General features: G+C 39.8%; 1 protein-coding gene across 1 annotated transcript; it reads right to left on the bottom strand.

The window, feature by feature from the left end:
- Positions 1-856: 856 nt before the first annotated feature.
- On the bottom strand, positions 857-16,505 carry pi4k2b (phosphatidylinositol 4-kinase type 2 beta). The gene is made up of 11 exons (XM_037690060.1): positions 16,157-16,505; positions 11,188-11,339; positions 10,961-11,041; positions 10,577-10,696; positions 10,308-10,439; positions 8,224-8,377; positions 5,938-6,002; positions 5,638-5,740; positions 3,621-3,754; positions 3,486-3,545; positions 857-1,407 (listed from the first exon to the last, which is right to left on the bottom strand). The coding sequence occupies exons 1-11, from the start codon at positions 16,503-16,505 to the stop codon at positions 1,234-1,236; spliced, it is 1,524 nt and encodes a 507-aa protein (XP_037545988.1). The 3' UTR covers positions 857-1,233.
- Positions 16,506-18,447: the final 1,942 nt, after the last annotated feature.

Below are 18,447 nucleotides of genomic sequence, written 5' to 3' on the forward strand. Positions count from 1 at the left end.
TGGAACAGATAAAATGTTTTTTCTTTGTACAAAAATATCAGTGAAATGATAAATGTGATCAAATGCAAATAAAATTGTGTGTGTGTGGGGGGGAGAGAAGAAATGTGTTTTGGGTTAAGATGAAAACTCAACATTAAATGCGTCAAATGACAAAAATAGAACAAATTAATTTCTCAAATTTTATTATTTTCAATCATTTAAATATACAACTTTATATAATCACCGAGTTGGAATAAAAATGTCAAAATTCGTACATAAGAAAAACGCGAGAATCGAGCAAAGAGCGGAACTTCATTCTCAACTGTTTTCCCTCTTTACAGAACATTTTATAAAGCGAGGGGTGCCCCCCCCCCCCATGCCACACGGTTCAAGAGAAAGCTGCCAGCAGACAAATACATTTCAAACAACAAATACATTCATTGTTATAAGAAGTCCGTTTCTGACAGCGATCTCTCGTAGTGAAATGTTTCGGAGCAAGAATTGGCGTATAAACCGTAAACAGATTACATTCAAGCAATATGCCCCCCCCCCCCCCCAATCCCTTAATCCTTTCTAAAAATTCAAGTTTCAACAATATTCATAGCTTGAGGCTTTTCATTATTCCTTCAACCCATTTGGCAGTCGAGACATCTAAAGACACCGTTTGACAACGCGTGGCAACCAAGACTGGAGACGTGCTTCGAGCCGTTCCTGTAAAATGTTGTACGAGCGTGCACGGAGGTCGATGTTGTACGAGCGTGCACGGAGGTCGTCCCGCGAGGCAAAGCTGCGTCTTCAGGGCCTTGATCCAGATGAGGTCCAGTTCCAGCAGAACGGTTCTGTCTGAAGACGTGCGTGTCGGAGGAATGTTTCTTTGGCAACAAAGCCACTAACGAACCGCGCTTTCAGACGATGTCGGGTGAATTAAAAAAATCTAAACAATTAACAAAACCCACATCTGTAACAAAGCTTATTATTCAATCAAGTCACCATAGCAACCAGAATCGGTCCGGGGCGGGGTCAAGACAGTGGTATGCTAATACTGTTAGCTTCCACTTTTGTCACACAATCAGAACTCCTCGACTAAATTCCCTTCAACATTTTCCCACTCTGCTTCCTGTTGAATCTCCCGTTCCTCATCAGTGCACACGTGCACCGCCTTCAGGGAGATGCCTTCACCTTCTTAATCTCTTCCCTTGCATGCTTAAAAAAAAAAGAAGCATTTCCAGAATTTTCTCCCGAGCGTCCCTCACTCTACCAAGACGTGAAGAAGGGCCTCTTGCAGTGGAAGGTTTGTGTGAAAGCGTTGCCCAGAGTGACGACTCGTCCTTGGCCGCCCGACCGGCTGCGCTCCACCACCACCCGGGGCATCTGCACCAGCTGGATGGGGCTCTTGCCGTCCTTCAGAGCCTGAGTCAGATTCAACACCTGGGAACAAACCGGTTCAAGAATAAAGAAACAAGTCGGAAAGAAAAAAGACTCGGTAACGACGTGTGAACTCTGCCGCGGAGGGAAAACGTGTTCGTTTCTGGAGCCGTCGTTTTAAAACCGAAGATTCACGTGTGGGCCGCGAGTAAACAAAGACATTAATTTAAAACCTTACATTTGTTCCTAAACCAAACGGCTCTACAGACCTGACATTATTACCTCCAGCTCTGTCAGGATAATGAAACGTCAACATTTACCACTTTTTTCAAGCACAAAGTTTTAAAAATGATCAGGGCAAAAACATCTGTCGTTTCAACAAAACTTTATTAGCTCAAGTTTGACAACAGTGGAGTAAAACAAGCTAAATGCCCAATATTGAGCCAAGGAATCAACACCAGTGATTCCCTTACTGTTCTACAAGCAGGGTGCCCTGCCCTGCCTACCGAACCACTCCCCCGCACCCCCAGTCTACAACTGCCAGCATCGACGTAGCGCTAAGCTAGCGGCGTGCAATACAGACGTGTTAGCTAAAATGCTAGAGGTAGCATTATGATTCCCCCCCCAGCTCAGTGCGCAACACAGACAAGTCTTGGTACCACCCTCCTCCCATCGGCAAAAATCGCAGAAGAGATGAACGTCCTGCCAAGGCAACTGCCCTTCAATAAGGAGCTCATTTTAATATTTTAAATCTTAAATCAAATGTTTTTATGAACTATTCACTTTATTAGTGTTTGTTGTTTTGTGGGGGGGAGGGGGGTCTATCGCTTGAGGAAGTTCAGTTTGGCTGTGCTGGTGAGTCTGAGCCACGACAACAAACACCATCCGTCTTCATGCCAAAGATCTAACACGGTGCTCTGAGCATGTGCTGGGGATCAGGCTCAGCTACTACCACAGCAGATTTCAGCTCAACGTTTGCTAAACTGACCCGGCTATGCTACTTCATGCACGTACTGAATATAGCAAAAATAAAAGGAGTTTGTCCCCTGGCAGTGTGTTAAAGTACCTGTATGGTTTATTTCTAAAAATACAACATCTGAAATATAAACGAGGCATTTTTACGACACCGCGTGCTAACGTTCGGACAACTGAACTTGTAGGAGACGTAAAAAAAACACGAAGAAAAAGAAAGGAAGCAAAACAAAGTGAGGCGGGAAGAACGCAGGGCTACAGGCAAAAATAGACTTTAAAACGCGACGCTACTAGAGAGTGTGAAAAATAAAAGTAGGTTGTGAGTAGGCCTGTCACGATAACTGATTTTGCTGGGCGATTAATCGTTTCAGAAATTATTGCGATAAATGATAATATTGTTTGAAATTTGACTATAATTAGTAATTATTGTCAAATTTAAGAAGAAACGTTTAATTTGTTTTGTGTGTAGTATCTTTTTTGACCACTGGATGGCAGTATAAGGCGGTTTGAACCAAAGGATGGATAGTGAGGGAGCGAGCAGCGTGTCTCTTTAAGAAAAATGTGAGGGAGACCCCTTGATGTGACATGGGCTTTTCTTTTTTTTTGGTTCTCAAAAATGGCGGTGTGGTTTGAGCTCTTTAGCATAGCATTTGTCACACAAAGCTTTTAATAAAAAATAAAAAAAAATTCTCAACTTCTTTTTACAGAGAAAAACAACTTTTTAGACGAAGGCACAGGTGAATTTTGGAGCTTCGACAAGACGGATGTTTTCTCCCCGAGGTCGGCCTGTTAGCTTAGCTCGTAGCTTAGCTTCTTTTAACGATCCAAAAACACGATTTTGGACGGTAAAACAGATTTTAAAGCGAAAACAGAAAGGGAGGGGTCAGAGAAGAACACCGGAGTTGAGCTTTTTGTCATCCGGTGTCTTCGGTAGAAAGAGAGACAAAGAAACGATGAAAATGAGGTTGATATTTTTCTTTTATATCATGCGATTAATTGATTTACCGTTTATCGCGACAGACCTAGTTGTGAGAAAGACAGAGAGAATATAAGGGTATAAACCAAGACAACGGAAAAGAAACTACAAAAAAATAAAAAAAAGTCAAATTCTGACTGGAACTAAACAACAAAGGAGGTGATTTTAAAATACGTGTCTAGGTTCAACTCACCTGTCCTCTCATGACGGACATCTGTCGCTCAAACATAGTTTTGTCAAAGCCTTTATCCGTCTGCAGACAAACAATACTAACGTTAGCTAAAACCAAAATCCAACAGTTGCTCTGTGCTACAGCGATGAATTGTACCTTGAACATCTCGTAGAGGTCCTCACAGAGGTCCTGGACAAAGTTCATGTCGGAGAGGCGGGACAGCACCAGGTCTCTGGTCTCCTGCGAGAAGGGGACCTTCGCCTGGGGGAGCCAGGCCCAGTGGAAGGGGTCTAATGAAAAAGCAGCCGTGAGACGTTTTATTAATCCCTCACAACGTTACATTTCTGTGCGAATAAGCTGCGTTAAATAACTTTTAATGTGCTTGACAGGACATACCGTCGAGTCACATTACTTTAGTAACTCTTCACTTACAGCGACGTGACACAAGCTACAGAATTATTTTATTGTGTGAAGGTTTATGAAGATCCACAGTGCGTTTCTCGTCCCACAGTTTTCAGCTATTTCATCAATTCATAAATCAAAACGTTCAGCTCTTTCAGGACATTCCTGCTATACGACGTTGGTATTGGTGCAACTTTAGCTTTTTAAAATAATAATCATTTTCTGACATTTTGTTCTCATAGAAAATGAACTGAGCTCATTTTACATCCTTCATATCTTTAGATCTGTTTACAACCTTTTACTTCTTTCAGCTACTTTCAGCTAATTTCAGCTGTTTTGTGCTCCTTTCTGATTCTTCCTGCTAACAAGAACATTTTTGTGCTTCTTACTCATTTCTGCTAATTTCATCTTGTTCTGCAAGTTTCAGCTTTTTCTGTTAATTCAGCAAATATTCAGTTGTTTTGGGGCTAATTTTAGCCTTTTCAGCTAATTCCACATTCTTTGCACTTGTTTCAACTGTTTTCAGTCTAATTCAGCAAAACTCTGCTCTCTCCACTTCCTTGTGGTAATTTAAGCTTCTTTCTGCCATTTAAGCTACTTTTCATTTGTTTTTGTTGCTAATTTCAGCTTTTTCTAACTTCCACTTTTTTGTGCTAATTTCAGCTTCTTTCAGCCTAAATGGGCAAACGTGTTCTTTTTACTTTTTTCTAATTTAAGCTTGTTCTACCTGTTCAGCTACCTTGTTAGCATTTTTTTGTGAATTTCAGGTGTTTACAGATAAATTCAAGTTTTTGAGGTAATTTTTGCTACTTTCAGCCTAATAAACGTCCTTCTAATTTCAGCTTGTTACGCTCATATTTCAGCTACTATTTAGCTGGTTTTATGCTAATTTTACCTTTTTAAGAAAACTTAAGGTTCAAGGTTATTTATGGTATTCAAATCACATGTGGTACATAAAGTGGAACTAAATTGTGTACTCAAGGTCACAGTTACATCCAAAAATAGCAAAAATATAAAGTATAAAAATAAACTGTACACAAAGATCTGAGATACAAACTAAACACTAATAATGTAAAATAATACGGTGTACTAAACAGCAGCTCTATTTCACAAATTCATTTAACTAATTCCACATTTTTTAGCTTGTTTCAGCTTTTTCTGCTTCCATCTGATAGTTTAAGCTTCTTTCTGCCTCTTCAGCTATTGTTTGGCTATTTTTTTTTTCAGCTTAATTTTAGCTAATTTCCACATTTTTATGCTATTTTCATCTTAATTAAATCTAATTCAGCAAATATGTTCTTTTGCTAATTTAGGCTTCTTCTTCCATTTCAGCTACATTTTAGCACGGTTTTTTTAGCTAATTTTAGCAAGTTCATCTGCAATAAGCAGTCACACTGCAGTTTCGCAGGGAATGCAATTTCTCTAGTTTTTGTTTAAACAGCCAAAAATGTAAACTCAAATAATTAGAAACTTAAAACACAAAATTTATCACAAACTTCGAAAGAGCTCGTGCTGCTTTAAAACAACTAAACAGATTTAAAGATGACTTTTTAGCATACTTTTAGTTGTTTAGCTTTTTCACTACAGCTGAAGTCAAACTAATCTAAAAGTGTGTTGGCTTCAGTTTAGCGTTCAGGCAGCAGGACAACTGAAAACTATTTATACCTAATCATCACATTAAGACGTATCATTCCAAGTTAAAAGTAAATTAAAACACTTGTTAACTGTTTTCAGGAACAGCAGTGACAGAGCCGGTAAATTAAGAACGTACACGCTCTCCACTCATCTGGATGTTTAAAGGGGAAGGCCAAGCCGTTGTCGATCGCTGCAATCTTGATGCAGGAGTCCGTACTCTTCTCCGGCCATCCTGCGTCCTACAGAGATGAACCAAATGATTCATTTACAAAAGTGCTCAAGCTCGTTAATAATCAAGTATCTAGTATTTGTCTAGTACTTGGCAGAAAACGTGATTCGCGTGGCACTGCACGGCAGCCGAAGTTTACTCGTTTAAGTGACCTGAAGCAGGTTAAAGTTCTGGTTTATAACGAGATTCAGCCATATTTTAACTCACCTTCTGCCTTTCATCTCCTTCTCCTGGCTTCTCATACTTGATCAACCAGTTGTCATTTCCCCGATCTGAGGAGGAAGACACAGAAAAACTGACGTCAGCCGAGTGAGAAGATTTCATACATTAAAATGCAAGCAAAGGAGAAAAAACTGGAATGTTGGAACATGTGACAACAAAGGCACGATTACCGTAATTTCCAGACTATAGAGCGCACCTGAATATAAGCCACGCCCACTGAATAAAAAATAATAATTTTGTACATATGTAGGCTGCAGGTGTTCCAAGTTGTAACATATTTACACAGAAATACATATTTTTAAACTTTTAATTAAATATACTAGGCATGGGGCCGATCCGATCCGGTATCGGCCTCTGATATCAACATAATTCATGTATCGGATTTTTCCGATCCAACCTGACAATCTTTCCGATCCATGATGCATGTCTGTCTGATGACCTGCTCTGCAGGTTGGCTTCAAACTATGAAATGGATTTCCTGAACGGAGGCGTGTTTCATGAAGCCCAGAGTAATAAGACCCGCCTCACAATCAGGAAATCCATTTCATCTTTTGCAGCCAGCTACAAAGTGAGTAAATACTCGAGGGCTGAGCACTGAGCAGCACTGTTGCTAACGGCTAACCAACGTTTCATCGTAACATGTCCGCTGTGTGGAAGTATTTTACACTAAACACCGCAAGACGGCAACGTGCAACGCCTGCAGAGCCGCTGTACCGAGACGGGGAAGCTCGGTCACGACCTACAATACAACGAACTTAATAAACATTTGAAAAAGCACCACATTAAAGTGCACGAGGATTGTTTAGCCAGGCACCGCGGTAAAGTTAGTTTTACGTTGGACGTTCGAGCTCTGTGGCTTCAGCGGTGTGTTCCTCTCGTTCAGTCCGGAGCAGACAGTCTGATTTCAGTCTGCTCGTCTCGGAGGGTCAGACTGAAATCAGACCGTCTGCTTCACAGCTTGATTGAATATTTGCAGTTAAGATCTAGTTTACATTTACCCTCCAGGAGATATTTATCATCTCAACTTGAGAGTTCTGTGATGGAGTTAAACTCAAAGCAGTCTGCTCAGATAAATAGTCTTAAATTATTATTTTTATATATGAATGTTTCTGTTCAGTGCCCTGAAATGACTTCTGTTGTGACTTGGCGCTTTATAAATAAACTGAATTGAATAGACAATCATAAAAAAAAGAGCATGAACTGAAAAATTAAAGAAAATTATACATGTATAAAAAAAGAAAAAAAAAAACAGCTACATTATAAATAGATGTAAAATACTAAAAACAGGAACGTGTCTGTGTTGGTTTTTGCCATGAGCTTAGCAGATGTTTGAAGCCATTTAATCACTTTAATATCCACTTTAAAGATAGGAATAAAAAACAAACATGTTTTGTGTTAGCAGAATTTAATTCTAACTTTAAAACTTACCTCAAGTTGCCTTTTTGGACATACATGCATATATTTGTACAAACTGTACTTGAGAGGAGATTATTACAGCCTCATATAAAATCAATTATGATATTGGAATAGTATCCGTATCGGCCGATATACAGACTCGGGTATCGGGATCGGAAGTAAAAAAAGTGGATCGGTGCATCCCTAAAATATACACCACATGCACACATATGTACAGTAAATGTTTTTTTTTTTCTGAACAGTGTCTGTAACACGGCTGGTTAAACACAGAAGCCTACCAGGAAGTCACCGATCACCATCTTCATTCCTCCTGCGCACTAAAACCACTAAAGTCGTCTTCAGCGTCAGAACTGAACGGCCTCAGGAAAACTTCATCACACGTCCTCTCTCTTTTGTCTCGAGGGAAATACGCGATTTGATTTACGATTCACACTTTGAGTGGCTGCAAATACTTTGTTGTGTAGAACGAGGGGGGAAACTCCCACAGGGTGGGGGAGGAGAGAACGTTCATTGGTTCGACTGTGACCCGTTTGGTAATTTCACTGGTCAGATTTTTTTAACCTTTATTTATTCAGGTAGTCTCATTGAGTCACGAGGAGCTGAGACGTGTATTGTGCAGCTAAGCGAGCGCCTGGGTGTGACCAGGATAAACGTTATGGAGGCATAAAGCTCGTTAGCCTGTCATAAATTAGCCGCAGCCTTTTGTAAGCCGCGGTGTTAAAGTCTGTGAAAAAAGTAGCGGCTTATAGTCCAGAAATTACGGTAAAAGCATCTTCACTAAAACAAGACAAGTTTTCTAACGCTAACTATCAAAAGTTTTCGGCGAAGGACAGAAGAGCCAGATGAAACATGCACCTGTGTTTCTGATGACATAATCCAAGACGACCAGTCGCTCAAACTGGGACTGCAGCTGCTTCCTGATGTTCTCCGGCAGAGGTTCGGCCTCAAAGCGCCGCAGCCAGTAGTCAGCTTCGCGGTAACCCTCCACAAACAGCTGAAACGAGCCCACCTGGAAACAAACGTGTTCATTCATGCAGAGCACCTAAAAACAAACGTCAAGCTGTTCTCAAACATTTAGTTTCTGGAAACCAGATGTGCACGAACAAGACCAACTTCTTGCATTTATTTGTTCCAAGGTCTAAAAGAAGTAACGGGTATGGAGAGTTATCACAGTCAGCTGCACGACGACGTTATTAAGTGATTAATAAAAATAAATAAACTGAACTGGAATGAAAGTACAATTCAGTGTTTAAAAAAATGCTTTTTTTTGTAAAATAATGTATTAAAGCAGAGCTGACATTTAAGCTTCTGACCTTTTTGTTTAAATAAACTTGTTTACTGAACAAACACGAATAGAGAACGCTCAAATATTTATTTGATGGTCCTGCGGGCTGCAGCCGAGGCTATTCCAAGCCCCGAGATGACGCTTTTAGAACACGGTGTCAACACAGCGGCCAGTGTAGGAGGGACTTCTTTCTTTTTGACATTTAAACTGTTTGATGAGGTTGATAGCAAAGAGTTTGGTGTTTGTTCTACAACCTATTGAAACATGGATACTGAGTATTTTACACACACACAAACAATATCAATCTAAGATAATTCATCTTCAAGAGTATATCCTATTAATGGCTTGGAGGAAAAACAACAACCGGTGATGTTAGATTAAATATACCATATTTTTTGGCCTATAAGTCACAGTTTTTTGCATAATTTTCAAGCCCTGCGACTTAAACACCGAAGCGACGTATTTATGGATTTTTTCCCCAATTTTTGGCTGCGATATGACAGTTTCATTCATTCTGACTGAAAATATTGAACACTACCATTTTCAGCCACTAGATGGCACTAGAGTAGTATGGCATGCCGTTGTATCGTGTATGGGGAAAGTGGCTATTAATGACACAATCGGCTTGCCGTAGCCTGTCACTGTTGTCTGCCTGGAGCAACCATCAAATCGAATTTAACCATTGAAGTACATTTATTAAGTAAAAGTTCAACTGAGACACACCTTTAGTATAAAGTCATGCAAACAAATAACTGTTTTAGGTGGTTATCTTGTTAAATTTTGAAGAAATGCACATCAAGTCGCCCTCTGCGCGTTCATGTTTTCGTGCCTCGACTTTTGAAAATGCAGCTGATTTGACCGTCAAAGTGCATTTATTAAGGAAAAGTTGGACTGAGACACACCTTTACTATAATTTCGAGCAAACGATTGTTTTTAAGTGTTAATCTTGTTAAAGTCCTCCCGTGCACGCCCCTGCGGACGCCACTTGGCAGCCAAGCGATTTTTGGCACACCGGCCCACATTTCCGGGTTGTCAGCGGTGACGCATAATCGATGCGATGTATACGGCGAAGCAACTTATACGGCGAAGCGACTTATACGGCGAAGCGACTTATACGGCGAAGCGACTTATACGGCGAAGCGACGTTATGCGCCAAGCACATTGGCCTTATTGTTTTGTCCTTTTGGACAGGTTGGTTAATCAGCCTTTAATCGTGTTGGGCTGTGGCCTTTTCCACCCGCCCATAAATAGGCTGGTTTCATGGAGCTCGCTCTCTCAGGCTCACTCTGTTTTTGGTCCTTCTGAGACACAATGGGTTTCTCTTCTCCTTTGTCCTTGTGGCCTGCTGTCGGTGGCCCCAGCCACCTCAGGTAATTTTTATTAACTTTTTGTATGTTTTTTTGTAGTAACTTTTGCCCGGTGGGACTGGTAGCCCTGTTTTCGTTTTCTTTTGTAAGAGGTTTTTTTTAGAGGTTTTGTAGGTTTAGTCTGGTATCAGCAGCGGCTTCGACGGCCCTGTACAGGGTTGGCCCGCTGCTGTACCTTTTTGTTTGGCTTGTCCAGCTCACCAGGTCCATCTTTAAGTTTGTACTTTACTGGTGCGACTTGTAGGATGGTGCGACGTGTACATCGGAAAATACGGTAGCAGCGTTACCTTTGGGGGGAGGCCCACTCTGTGGAAGCGTCGTCCCACCTTAGGGACTTTCTCCAAGGCGTACTTCTTTCCTCTGGACTTTGCTCTGTCGATAGCATTGTAATGGAATGTCTCACTTGCTAAATACACCACCTAATCAAAAAATAAATAAAAATACCCCAAGTTTAGCCGTGAAGAAGCGTTCCCCTTGTATAAAAACAGTTGAGTCACATGCAGTATATTAACTCAGAGATCCGTGTAAACAGAAAAGCATGCACTGTGAGCTGCACCTTGGTTTTTGGAACCACCCCAAGACTAAGTTTAGTATCGACCAGCGAGGCTGCAGCCTCCGAGAGATAACCCTGGTTGGGCAATAAGCAGCCTCGGCCAAAACAGCACGGACAGCAGAGCTAGTGAGAGACACGGGAAAGAGTTGCGAGTGTTAACATTTCCTCAAACTCGGCTTTATCACGCAGGAGGCGAGTTCTGGAAAGAAGGCAAAAGAAAATCTGAAACGCTTTAAAACGTCTCCAGATAAAAACGTTGAATCACAGCGTCTTAAAAAATAAACGTCAAGCACACAGTGGAGCATAAAACCTTAAAAAGCTCAAGATATAAACGTTGTTCACTTCTTAAGGTTAATAAAGAGAAAAGAGAAAAGCAACGCAGCATACCTTGTGAAAGTATTTGGTCCATTTTGGGTTCAGGTGACCGTAAGGTTCCTCTGACTTTGGTTTGAAAACACCAATAATTTTCTGCAGAGAAAAAAGAACTGGTCTAAGCAAAGAATTTAGGCACTGGTTCCATGATTCAACAACTCCATATTAGCTCGGTAGTATAAATTTGAATCTAATGTAAGTTAGGAAATGACAGGTAGTGAGAAAAGTGCCTCAGAACTAACCCCTTTTGGGTCTTTGACAAAGTAGCTCCCACTGGATCCCTGGGAAATCCGTTCTGGAAAGACGCCACCTTCAATAGCATGTTCTGCTCTTTGGATAATGTCTGCAAACTCTAGATCATCGGGGAAATGGTTCAAATCCCCGCTGTTTGTACCTGGCAGGAACAGGAATTCAGATTGTTCATCATATTTCTGAAGACAACCAAAGCTCTCCTCATTTGAACATATTCTCTTTCTGGAATCAGCATTTCAATCTTGCAGATGGTTCCATTTGCAGTTCTGCATCAACGATTTCTTCTTCTGAGTCATTCACACAAAGAAGCTTTTTGCTGCACAGCAAACGAGATAAATGACTCATTCTGTCACATCGTTGTCTGTTATCTTGTCGTTGCGTTATAATGCTCTGGACGTGAAGTCTCTCTGAACATGAACTAATTATTCCCCTGATGAAAACCCTCTCACGTGGCGTAACACCATCCAACTTCTCCGCCGTTCAGGGGGTAGAAGAGTCAGCTGACAGAGCGCCTCCACATGCTCTGACCACCAGTCCAAACAGTGAGATGTAACGTTGAACTGATCCTCTTCATGTCTCCATATCTAGTAAACAAGAACTCCTAATTGATGCAGCCATGTTGTTTTATATGGTTTCATAAAATAAAAAAAAACTAAACAAATTTGATTAACACTATAAAAGTACTAATTTTGAACAAATCGTTTTATTCACATTTCCAAATTTCTGCAAACACTGTTCTCTGGCACAGACAAGCAAAACGAAACCGTGGACATCACTGAACATCTCGTAATTAATCTTTTCTTGACAGTTTGAAGGAATGTAAACAACAAAAAAAAAAAACAATGGGAAGGTATTGCAACATGTCCAGATACTTACAAGTCAATCTGTTAACAATAAAGCTAGCACGCTATAATGTCAGTCCCAAGTATGTTATCAATGTTTTCTTAAATAAAGTAAAAGATTTAGCTTTGGTGTTGTTTTCCCCACTGTATAAACTCACAGTTCTCTCTTTCCATTGACTCCAGTGGAGGGGTAGAGGTTTATACCAAGACAGGGTGATCATTGTTTTAGCCACCAGTATAAGGGTCCCCAGCAGGTACAGGCTCTCTTTGCTTAGCAAATCACTCGGGAGCATTCAAGAACAAAGACACGGGGACTCCACTCAATACAAGTGTGGAAGATATTTGAAATGCCTTCCCAAAATGTTTTAAATCTTTGGGCAATCCCAAAAGATGTGTGCATGATCTCCAACTTGTCCACAGTCTCCAGCACAAGTTTGTTTTAGCCTAATCAAATTTAGAAACGACACGCGGTGTTCTGAAATATAGGCCTGTCACGATAACAAATTTTGCTGGGCAATTAATTGTCTGAGGAATTATTGCGATAAACAATAATATTGTTTGAAATTTAATAATTAATTGTCAAATTTTAGAAAAACTGTTGAATTGTTTGGAGTGTAATATCTTTTTTGACCACCTGATGGCAGTATAAGACAGTTTGAACCAAAGGATGGATAGGGGAGCAGCGTCTTTTTAAGAAAATGGGAGAGAGGCCCCTTGACGTGACATGGGCGACGCTTGGTGGTTTGAGCACTTTAGCATTTTTCACACAAAGCTTTTAATTAAAAAAAAAAAAAAAATCAGTAAACAAGTTCTCAGTTTCTTTTTGCAGAGAAAACCCACTTTTTACACGAAGGCACGGGTTTCAACCGTGAGTCTTGGAGCTTGGACAACACGGAGGATTTTCCTGAGGTCAGCCTGTTGGCTTAGCTCGTAGCTTAGCTTCTTAGCGTAGCTGCTTTGAACCGTCCAAAAACACGATTTTGGACGGTTCAAATGGATTTTAAATAGAAAAGAGAAAGGGAGGGGTCAGTGAAGAGCACCGGAGTTGAGACTTTTGTCATCCAGTGTCTTCAGTAGAAAGAGAGACACGAAGAAATGATAAAGCCGATAAATGAAAATGAGGTGGATAATTTTCATTCATCGTGCGATTGATTTATAGTTTATTGCGACAGGCCTACTGAAATATCCAATCTTCATTTTCCAACAAAATTCTTTCCATGTTGGACCGTTAGTTTACATCCATTCTCACACAACAGCGTCCACTCTCGATCATAACATTCATTTCTAGTTCCTGCCTTTCCTTTATCCGTGGAGCACCCCTCGACATAGTGTCAAATCTATATAAATGTTTGCAGTCAGCTATCTTATCACATTTTCCTTCTTCAGTGGCCTTTACTCATTGTGTTCTTACTCAGCCCTGGAAGACGTGGCAGCCCAGGTGACCACGTGATTAGATTTACAATCACACATGGTTTAAAATAAGTTTATTTTATTTTTACAAGTATGGTGCAGTGAGACTTAATTTGGAAATGCTATGGAGACCTCCTCCCACACTCTGGTGGTTTATTAGTTGCAAGAACGCCACGGATAAATCGGATTATTGAGCATGAACTTTGATGCCACAGATAAACGCTTCTCCAAATGCATCCTGACGTAAGCACAATCATCCAGGTAAATAAACCAGAAAACAGTTAGATCATCTGGTCAGATTCTTCTTGGTTGTCTTTCGTCCAAAAGACTTAACAGGCTGAGGCTTGCAAGCAGCTCTGTCGTATAAATAGCACCTTTTCAATGTGGACTTCCAGAAACTACCGTAGCTTTTCACATTTAAAAGGGGACCATCAGTCTAACAACTCACCGTCAGTGCATAACAATGGAAGTCCATATTGAGAAGGTGCTATTTATATGACAGAGATGGTTGGCAGGCCTCAGGTTGATGAAGTCTTTCGGATGAAAGACTAAACGTTTCAGATAAGAATGTGTCCAGATGACCTAACTTTACTTTTTTGTGGTTTCTCCAAATGCTTTTAAGACATTATTCTTGAGGAATTTATTTGTTTATTCTCTCAATGATAAAGTACCCCTATATTTAAAAAAAAATTATTTCACAAATTAAGCAGAGGTTGTTTTTTTTTTTAATATAAATTTGAGTTTTTCTAGAAGTATTTGCATACTTCCCTTTTCTGAAAATGCTTCAAACAGTGCCTATAAAAAGGATTCACCTCCTTGGATGTGATCGTGACTGATTTATGACGGAAATAAAAGCATAAAACATCTGGGCGCCGTTTAGTTTCATGTATGCAAATGACATCCTCATGGTCATTTGTGCTGTGAAAACTAATAACACTTAAAAACTTTTCACTTGAGACCGTAAAAGTCTCTGATTTCCACGACAAGATTTTTTTAATGTAAAAAGTGTAAAGTTTTTACTCTTAATATTGTGTTTCCAGTGACAGAGTCTAATTAGTTGTCTTGTTTAATGCATGATATAAACTTCTACAGTATATAGAGGTGATGATAATTAGTGATTATAATGTACATCACAGTGAGGCTGCAGGAAGTACATCTCTCTTCTGGCTCCTTCCCTCCGTCCACAGGAAGTCAGAGTGAAAGTAAATACACTCAAAGTACTTTTCCCTCTCCCAGAGTCTCATTTTACCATCAAGCACAACGATCTGCAGAGTTTTGGGGTTTCTGTTAGCGCAGAACAATAAGTTACAATTTTTAATTGACCCGTTTGAAAACACCAACTCCCATCATGCAGCTGCAGATTTCTGCAGCGACTGGGTCATTTTAGCCACGGATGTGCTGAAAGGTCAAAGGAACTGGGACACAAACACCCACTACTCCAAGCTTTTTTGTGTCTACGTGTGGCCTAGATCTCTTACCCCGATTAAAAATGGTCCAGCAGGCGGAGGCGGCAAATATAGAAGACCTAAAATATGCAACGAGGTGGGAGATGGTTAAATCCACATCACACTCGAGTCGGACTGTGCCGCTTCCATGGCGACTGCATCACCTTTTTTTGTTCCGCCAGTCCTTTGCTTTCATCGTCTCATTAACACACAGTACTGAGGACCAAGAAGCAAAACCTTACTTTGGTTTCAGCTGCATGAATGAGTCCTCAGCTTCCTGTAGGTTTTGTGGAATTTCAGGTTTATCCTTCAGTATTATTTTAAGGATACCAATTAGTTCTGATCTAAAGTTAGTTAGTTATTAATTATTCCCTAGAAAGAAACTATCAAATTATGATTGTAAGGTTACTTGCTACCTTTCTCTGCTGTCTACTAATTTTATTTAGTCAAACTATCTTAAGTCTACTTTATAGAGAGATAGATATGTGGCCGAGATTATTTATGTTACTCACTCCCTCGGAGTGGGGGAGGTCTATGTATTCAGTGTTTGGAATTAAAGAATGTCTTACCTGTCCTAGAGTCTGTTGTGATTCGCTTGTACTTATACCCAAATGTAAGTTTCTAACATTGTGAACACGATTAATTCTAACTAAAGTGAGATTATATAAGTAAGGTAATCGATTAACATTCTGATTAACCTTTAAATGATTGTACGGTTAGTATAAACCTCAATAATGACACCCAGACACCTCGTTTTAATACATGGCATTTCAAACTTGATTAAAATAATACTGAAGGATAAACCTGAAATCATTTCAAACTTGATTAAAATAATACTGAAGGATAAACCTGAAATTCCACAGTTTATTAACCAACATACAGGAAGCTGAGGAAAACATTGAGAAATGGGACTTTACAGTGACATTTACAGGTTAAATGCATGAGTCAGTCAATAATAATATTAATATTAATAATAATAATAATAATCCCAAGAGTCAAAGATAAATAAGCTGTCAAGAGTTAATAAGGAAACAGATGAGGGTCCTTTTGATGGGAACTATAGATTATATGGGGGAGATAAGACACAAATATAACATATAAGGGTTTTTATAACTCAGCTTTCATTCTCACTCTGGCCCCAGCATTGATCCAAGAGCCCCAGTGTTCGATTATGGATTAGAACACATCACATTCACAGGTATCTGATTAAAGCAGCCATGTTGTAAGTGTTTGGATACCCCCGTCCTGATGGAGAACCTTACCAGGGGACGCCAGGGTGTCTTTATCCGACGACGAGCTGTGTCTGCTCCGCCTGCTCCGCTCGTCTCCGCCGCCTCTCGGAGACGTCGAGCTTCCGGCGAGGCACGGCAACAGCAGCGCCTCTTCGCCGGAGCCGTCGCTCTCAAGCTCGGTCAAGACGCTTTCACACGAGCCCGAAATGCGAACGGCGACTCCCGGGTTCGCCCCGAGCCCAAGTCCCATTCGGTTGTTGTCGAGTGACGCCTGCGGGGGGGCCGAGTACGAGTGAAAAGTCGCCTCCGCGCCGGCCCCGGTGTCCAGCAGCGCGGGCAAACCGTTTCCAGGCTCTGTCGGATCGCACTCTGACATCATACTGTCGCCCCTTCAATGTTCGCTCAGTTGTCCTAATCGTCCTCCACGCTGTCAATGGATCATTTTAAAGAAACTTCCATGTTTACAGGGTGGCATAAACCCAAATTAAATTGTTCGAAAGCAGCTGCTTGAGTCTATCCGTGTCCACATAACTCGTCGATCCTGCTTCCTATCAACTTCGTGCGCATGCGCAACGCGGAACACTGCGGTTGGCTGGAGTTGCCTTCAGGTGCTACTCGAAAAGTCCGTCCCAGGATCTATACACGTAAGCACTCTCGTGATCTATTTTTATTCATAGGGGCATCTAAAGGAAAAACAATAGATTCTTCACATATTTCTTATTATGATGCTACCTGACATTTTATTAAATACTTCACATTTACATAAAACTTTGTAGATAAAGTTACTGTTTCTTCATTAATGTTTCTTTCTTCTTATCAGTTCATTCCTATGTGGTTCTAAAACTGTATTTAATCATTTTTTACAAAATTCCATTATACACAATATTAGGAAAAATTAAAAATGTGTTACCTAAACTTACAACAGATGTTGTTTGTTCAGCCTATTTCGAAAACAAGTTTGTTGATGCCTTCACTGTCCGTTCATTCGCGTTAAAAAACATGCCTGGAAAAATATGTGACTAACTTGTCTCGCCAGCAGGTGGCAGCAGTAATCCATTAGTGAAATAAACAGCGAAACATGAACGTTTTAAACTTAGTACTGTAATCTTTTCCCAAAAAAAATTATGATTTTAATTAACCTCTCTCATTTTGTGATGACAGTTCTAAATCAAGCGGTGAAAAAATACAGACACAGACTTTAATGAAGTTCACAAAACAAATATTGCATTTAGTTACAAATCAATTCACTTCCATTTATTTATATAACAGCAAGTCAAAAGTTACAGAAGTTACCTCAGGGCACTGAACAAATACACTCGTATACATAAAAAGTACGTTAATAACATTATTTATCTAAGGTAGGGTAGGGTAAATAAATATTACATATGATATAAACATGTTAAAAATTGGTCCTCTATATAAGTATTTGTATGGTCTCGACCTCCTTAGTTTATACTTTTCTGTTAGTCCAGTATAAGGCCCAGAGTTTCTGTGATATTATTCCTGACAAGAAATGAGTAACAAGACAGTTTACTTCCAGTAATCAATATGACGATGGATTTACACAATGACTGAAGAGAATGACAACAACTCTGGTGGTAGAAGGAAACTTAAGTCTTTTTTCATGAAATCTGAGATAAATTTGGCTTGGACAGTCATGGATTATGTAGATATTTACAAACAAGAGAGTATTTTAATAAAGAAAGCAAGAAAAGTATTCCTATTGAAACAATATCAATAAAGTTTTTTAACAAAGCACTCAAGGGAAATTCATTAAGACATCAAAATGCTATCATGTGTTGTTAGAAAATAACATGTATAAAAGAAAAATGGGGGGGGGGGGGGGGGTTTTTTTAATAAACGATGAAGATTGGCTATATCAAAATATATACTAGTTCCCAACAAATTGGAGAATGCTCATGGAAAACTTTAAATATTATTTTTATTTTATCTGACTCAGATTTGAGATAACGATTCAAGTAAAGTTTTCTAAGAGAAAGTGTGGCATGACTATATGTCATCCATAGTCATATTTTTTTCTCCATTATAAAACCCTTTTCAAATAAGGAGAGGATTAGGAAATAATCTGGGATTTGATTTGCCTCAAAATGTTATATTATATTTTGACAATCCCTCTGATGTGTATCTACAGGGAAAAGATGAATGTTTGATTAAAATCTTGGCAGTGGTTTGTAAAAATTCAATTCAATTCAGTTTATTTATATGGCACCAAGTCACAACTGAAGTCATCTCAGGGCACTGAACATAAATGCTACAATGAGGAAATGGAACCACCAGCTTTAAATATATGGATCCAAATA

Source organism: Nematolebias whitei, chromosome 16, assembly GCF_014905685.2.
Source record: "Nematolebias whitei isolate Nwh7 chromosome 16, NemWhi1, whole genome shotgun sequence".
Lineage (NCBI taxonomy): Eukaryota > Metazoa > Chordata > Actinopteri > Cyprinodontiformes > Rivulidae > Nematolebias > Nematolebias whitei.

Bases quoted from the DNA above. Each gene is read 5' to 3' on its own strand.
- pi4k2b (XM_037690060.1), bottom strand. From the start codon at position 16,505: ATGATGTCAGAGTGCGATCCGACAGAGCCTGGAAACGGTTTGCCCGCG. The intron at 10,697-10,960 runs GTATGCTGCGTT...GTCTCTCACTAG, and splicing joins GGACCAAATACTTTCACAAG to CTCTGCTGTCCGTGCTGTTT. The intron at 10,440-10,576 runs GTGCAGCTCACA...TTTTTTGATTAG, and splicing joins GGGTGGTTCCAAAAACCAAG to GTGGTGTATTTAGCAAGTGA.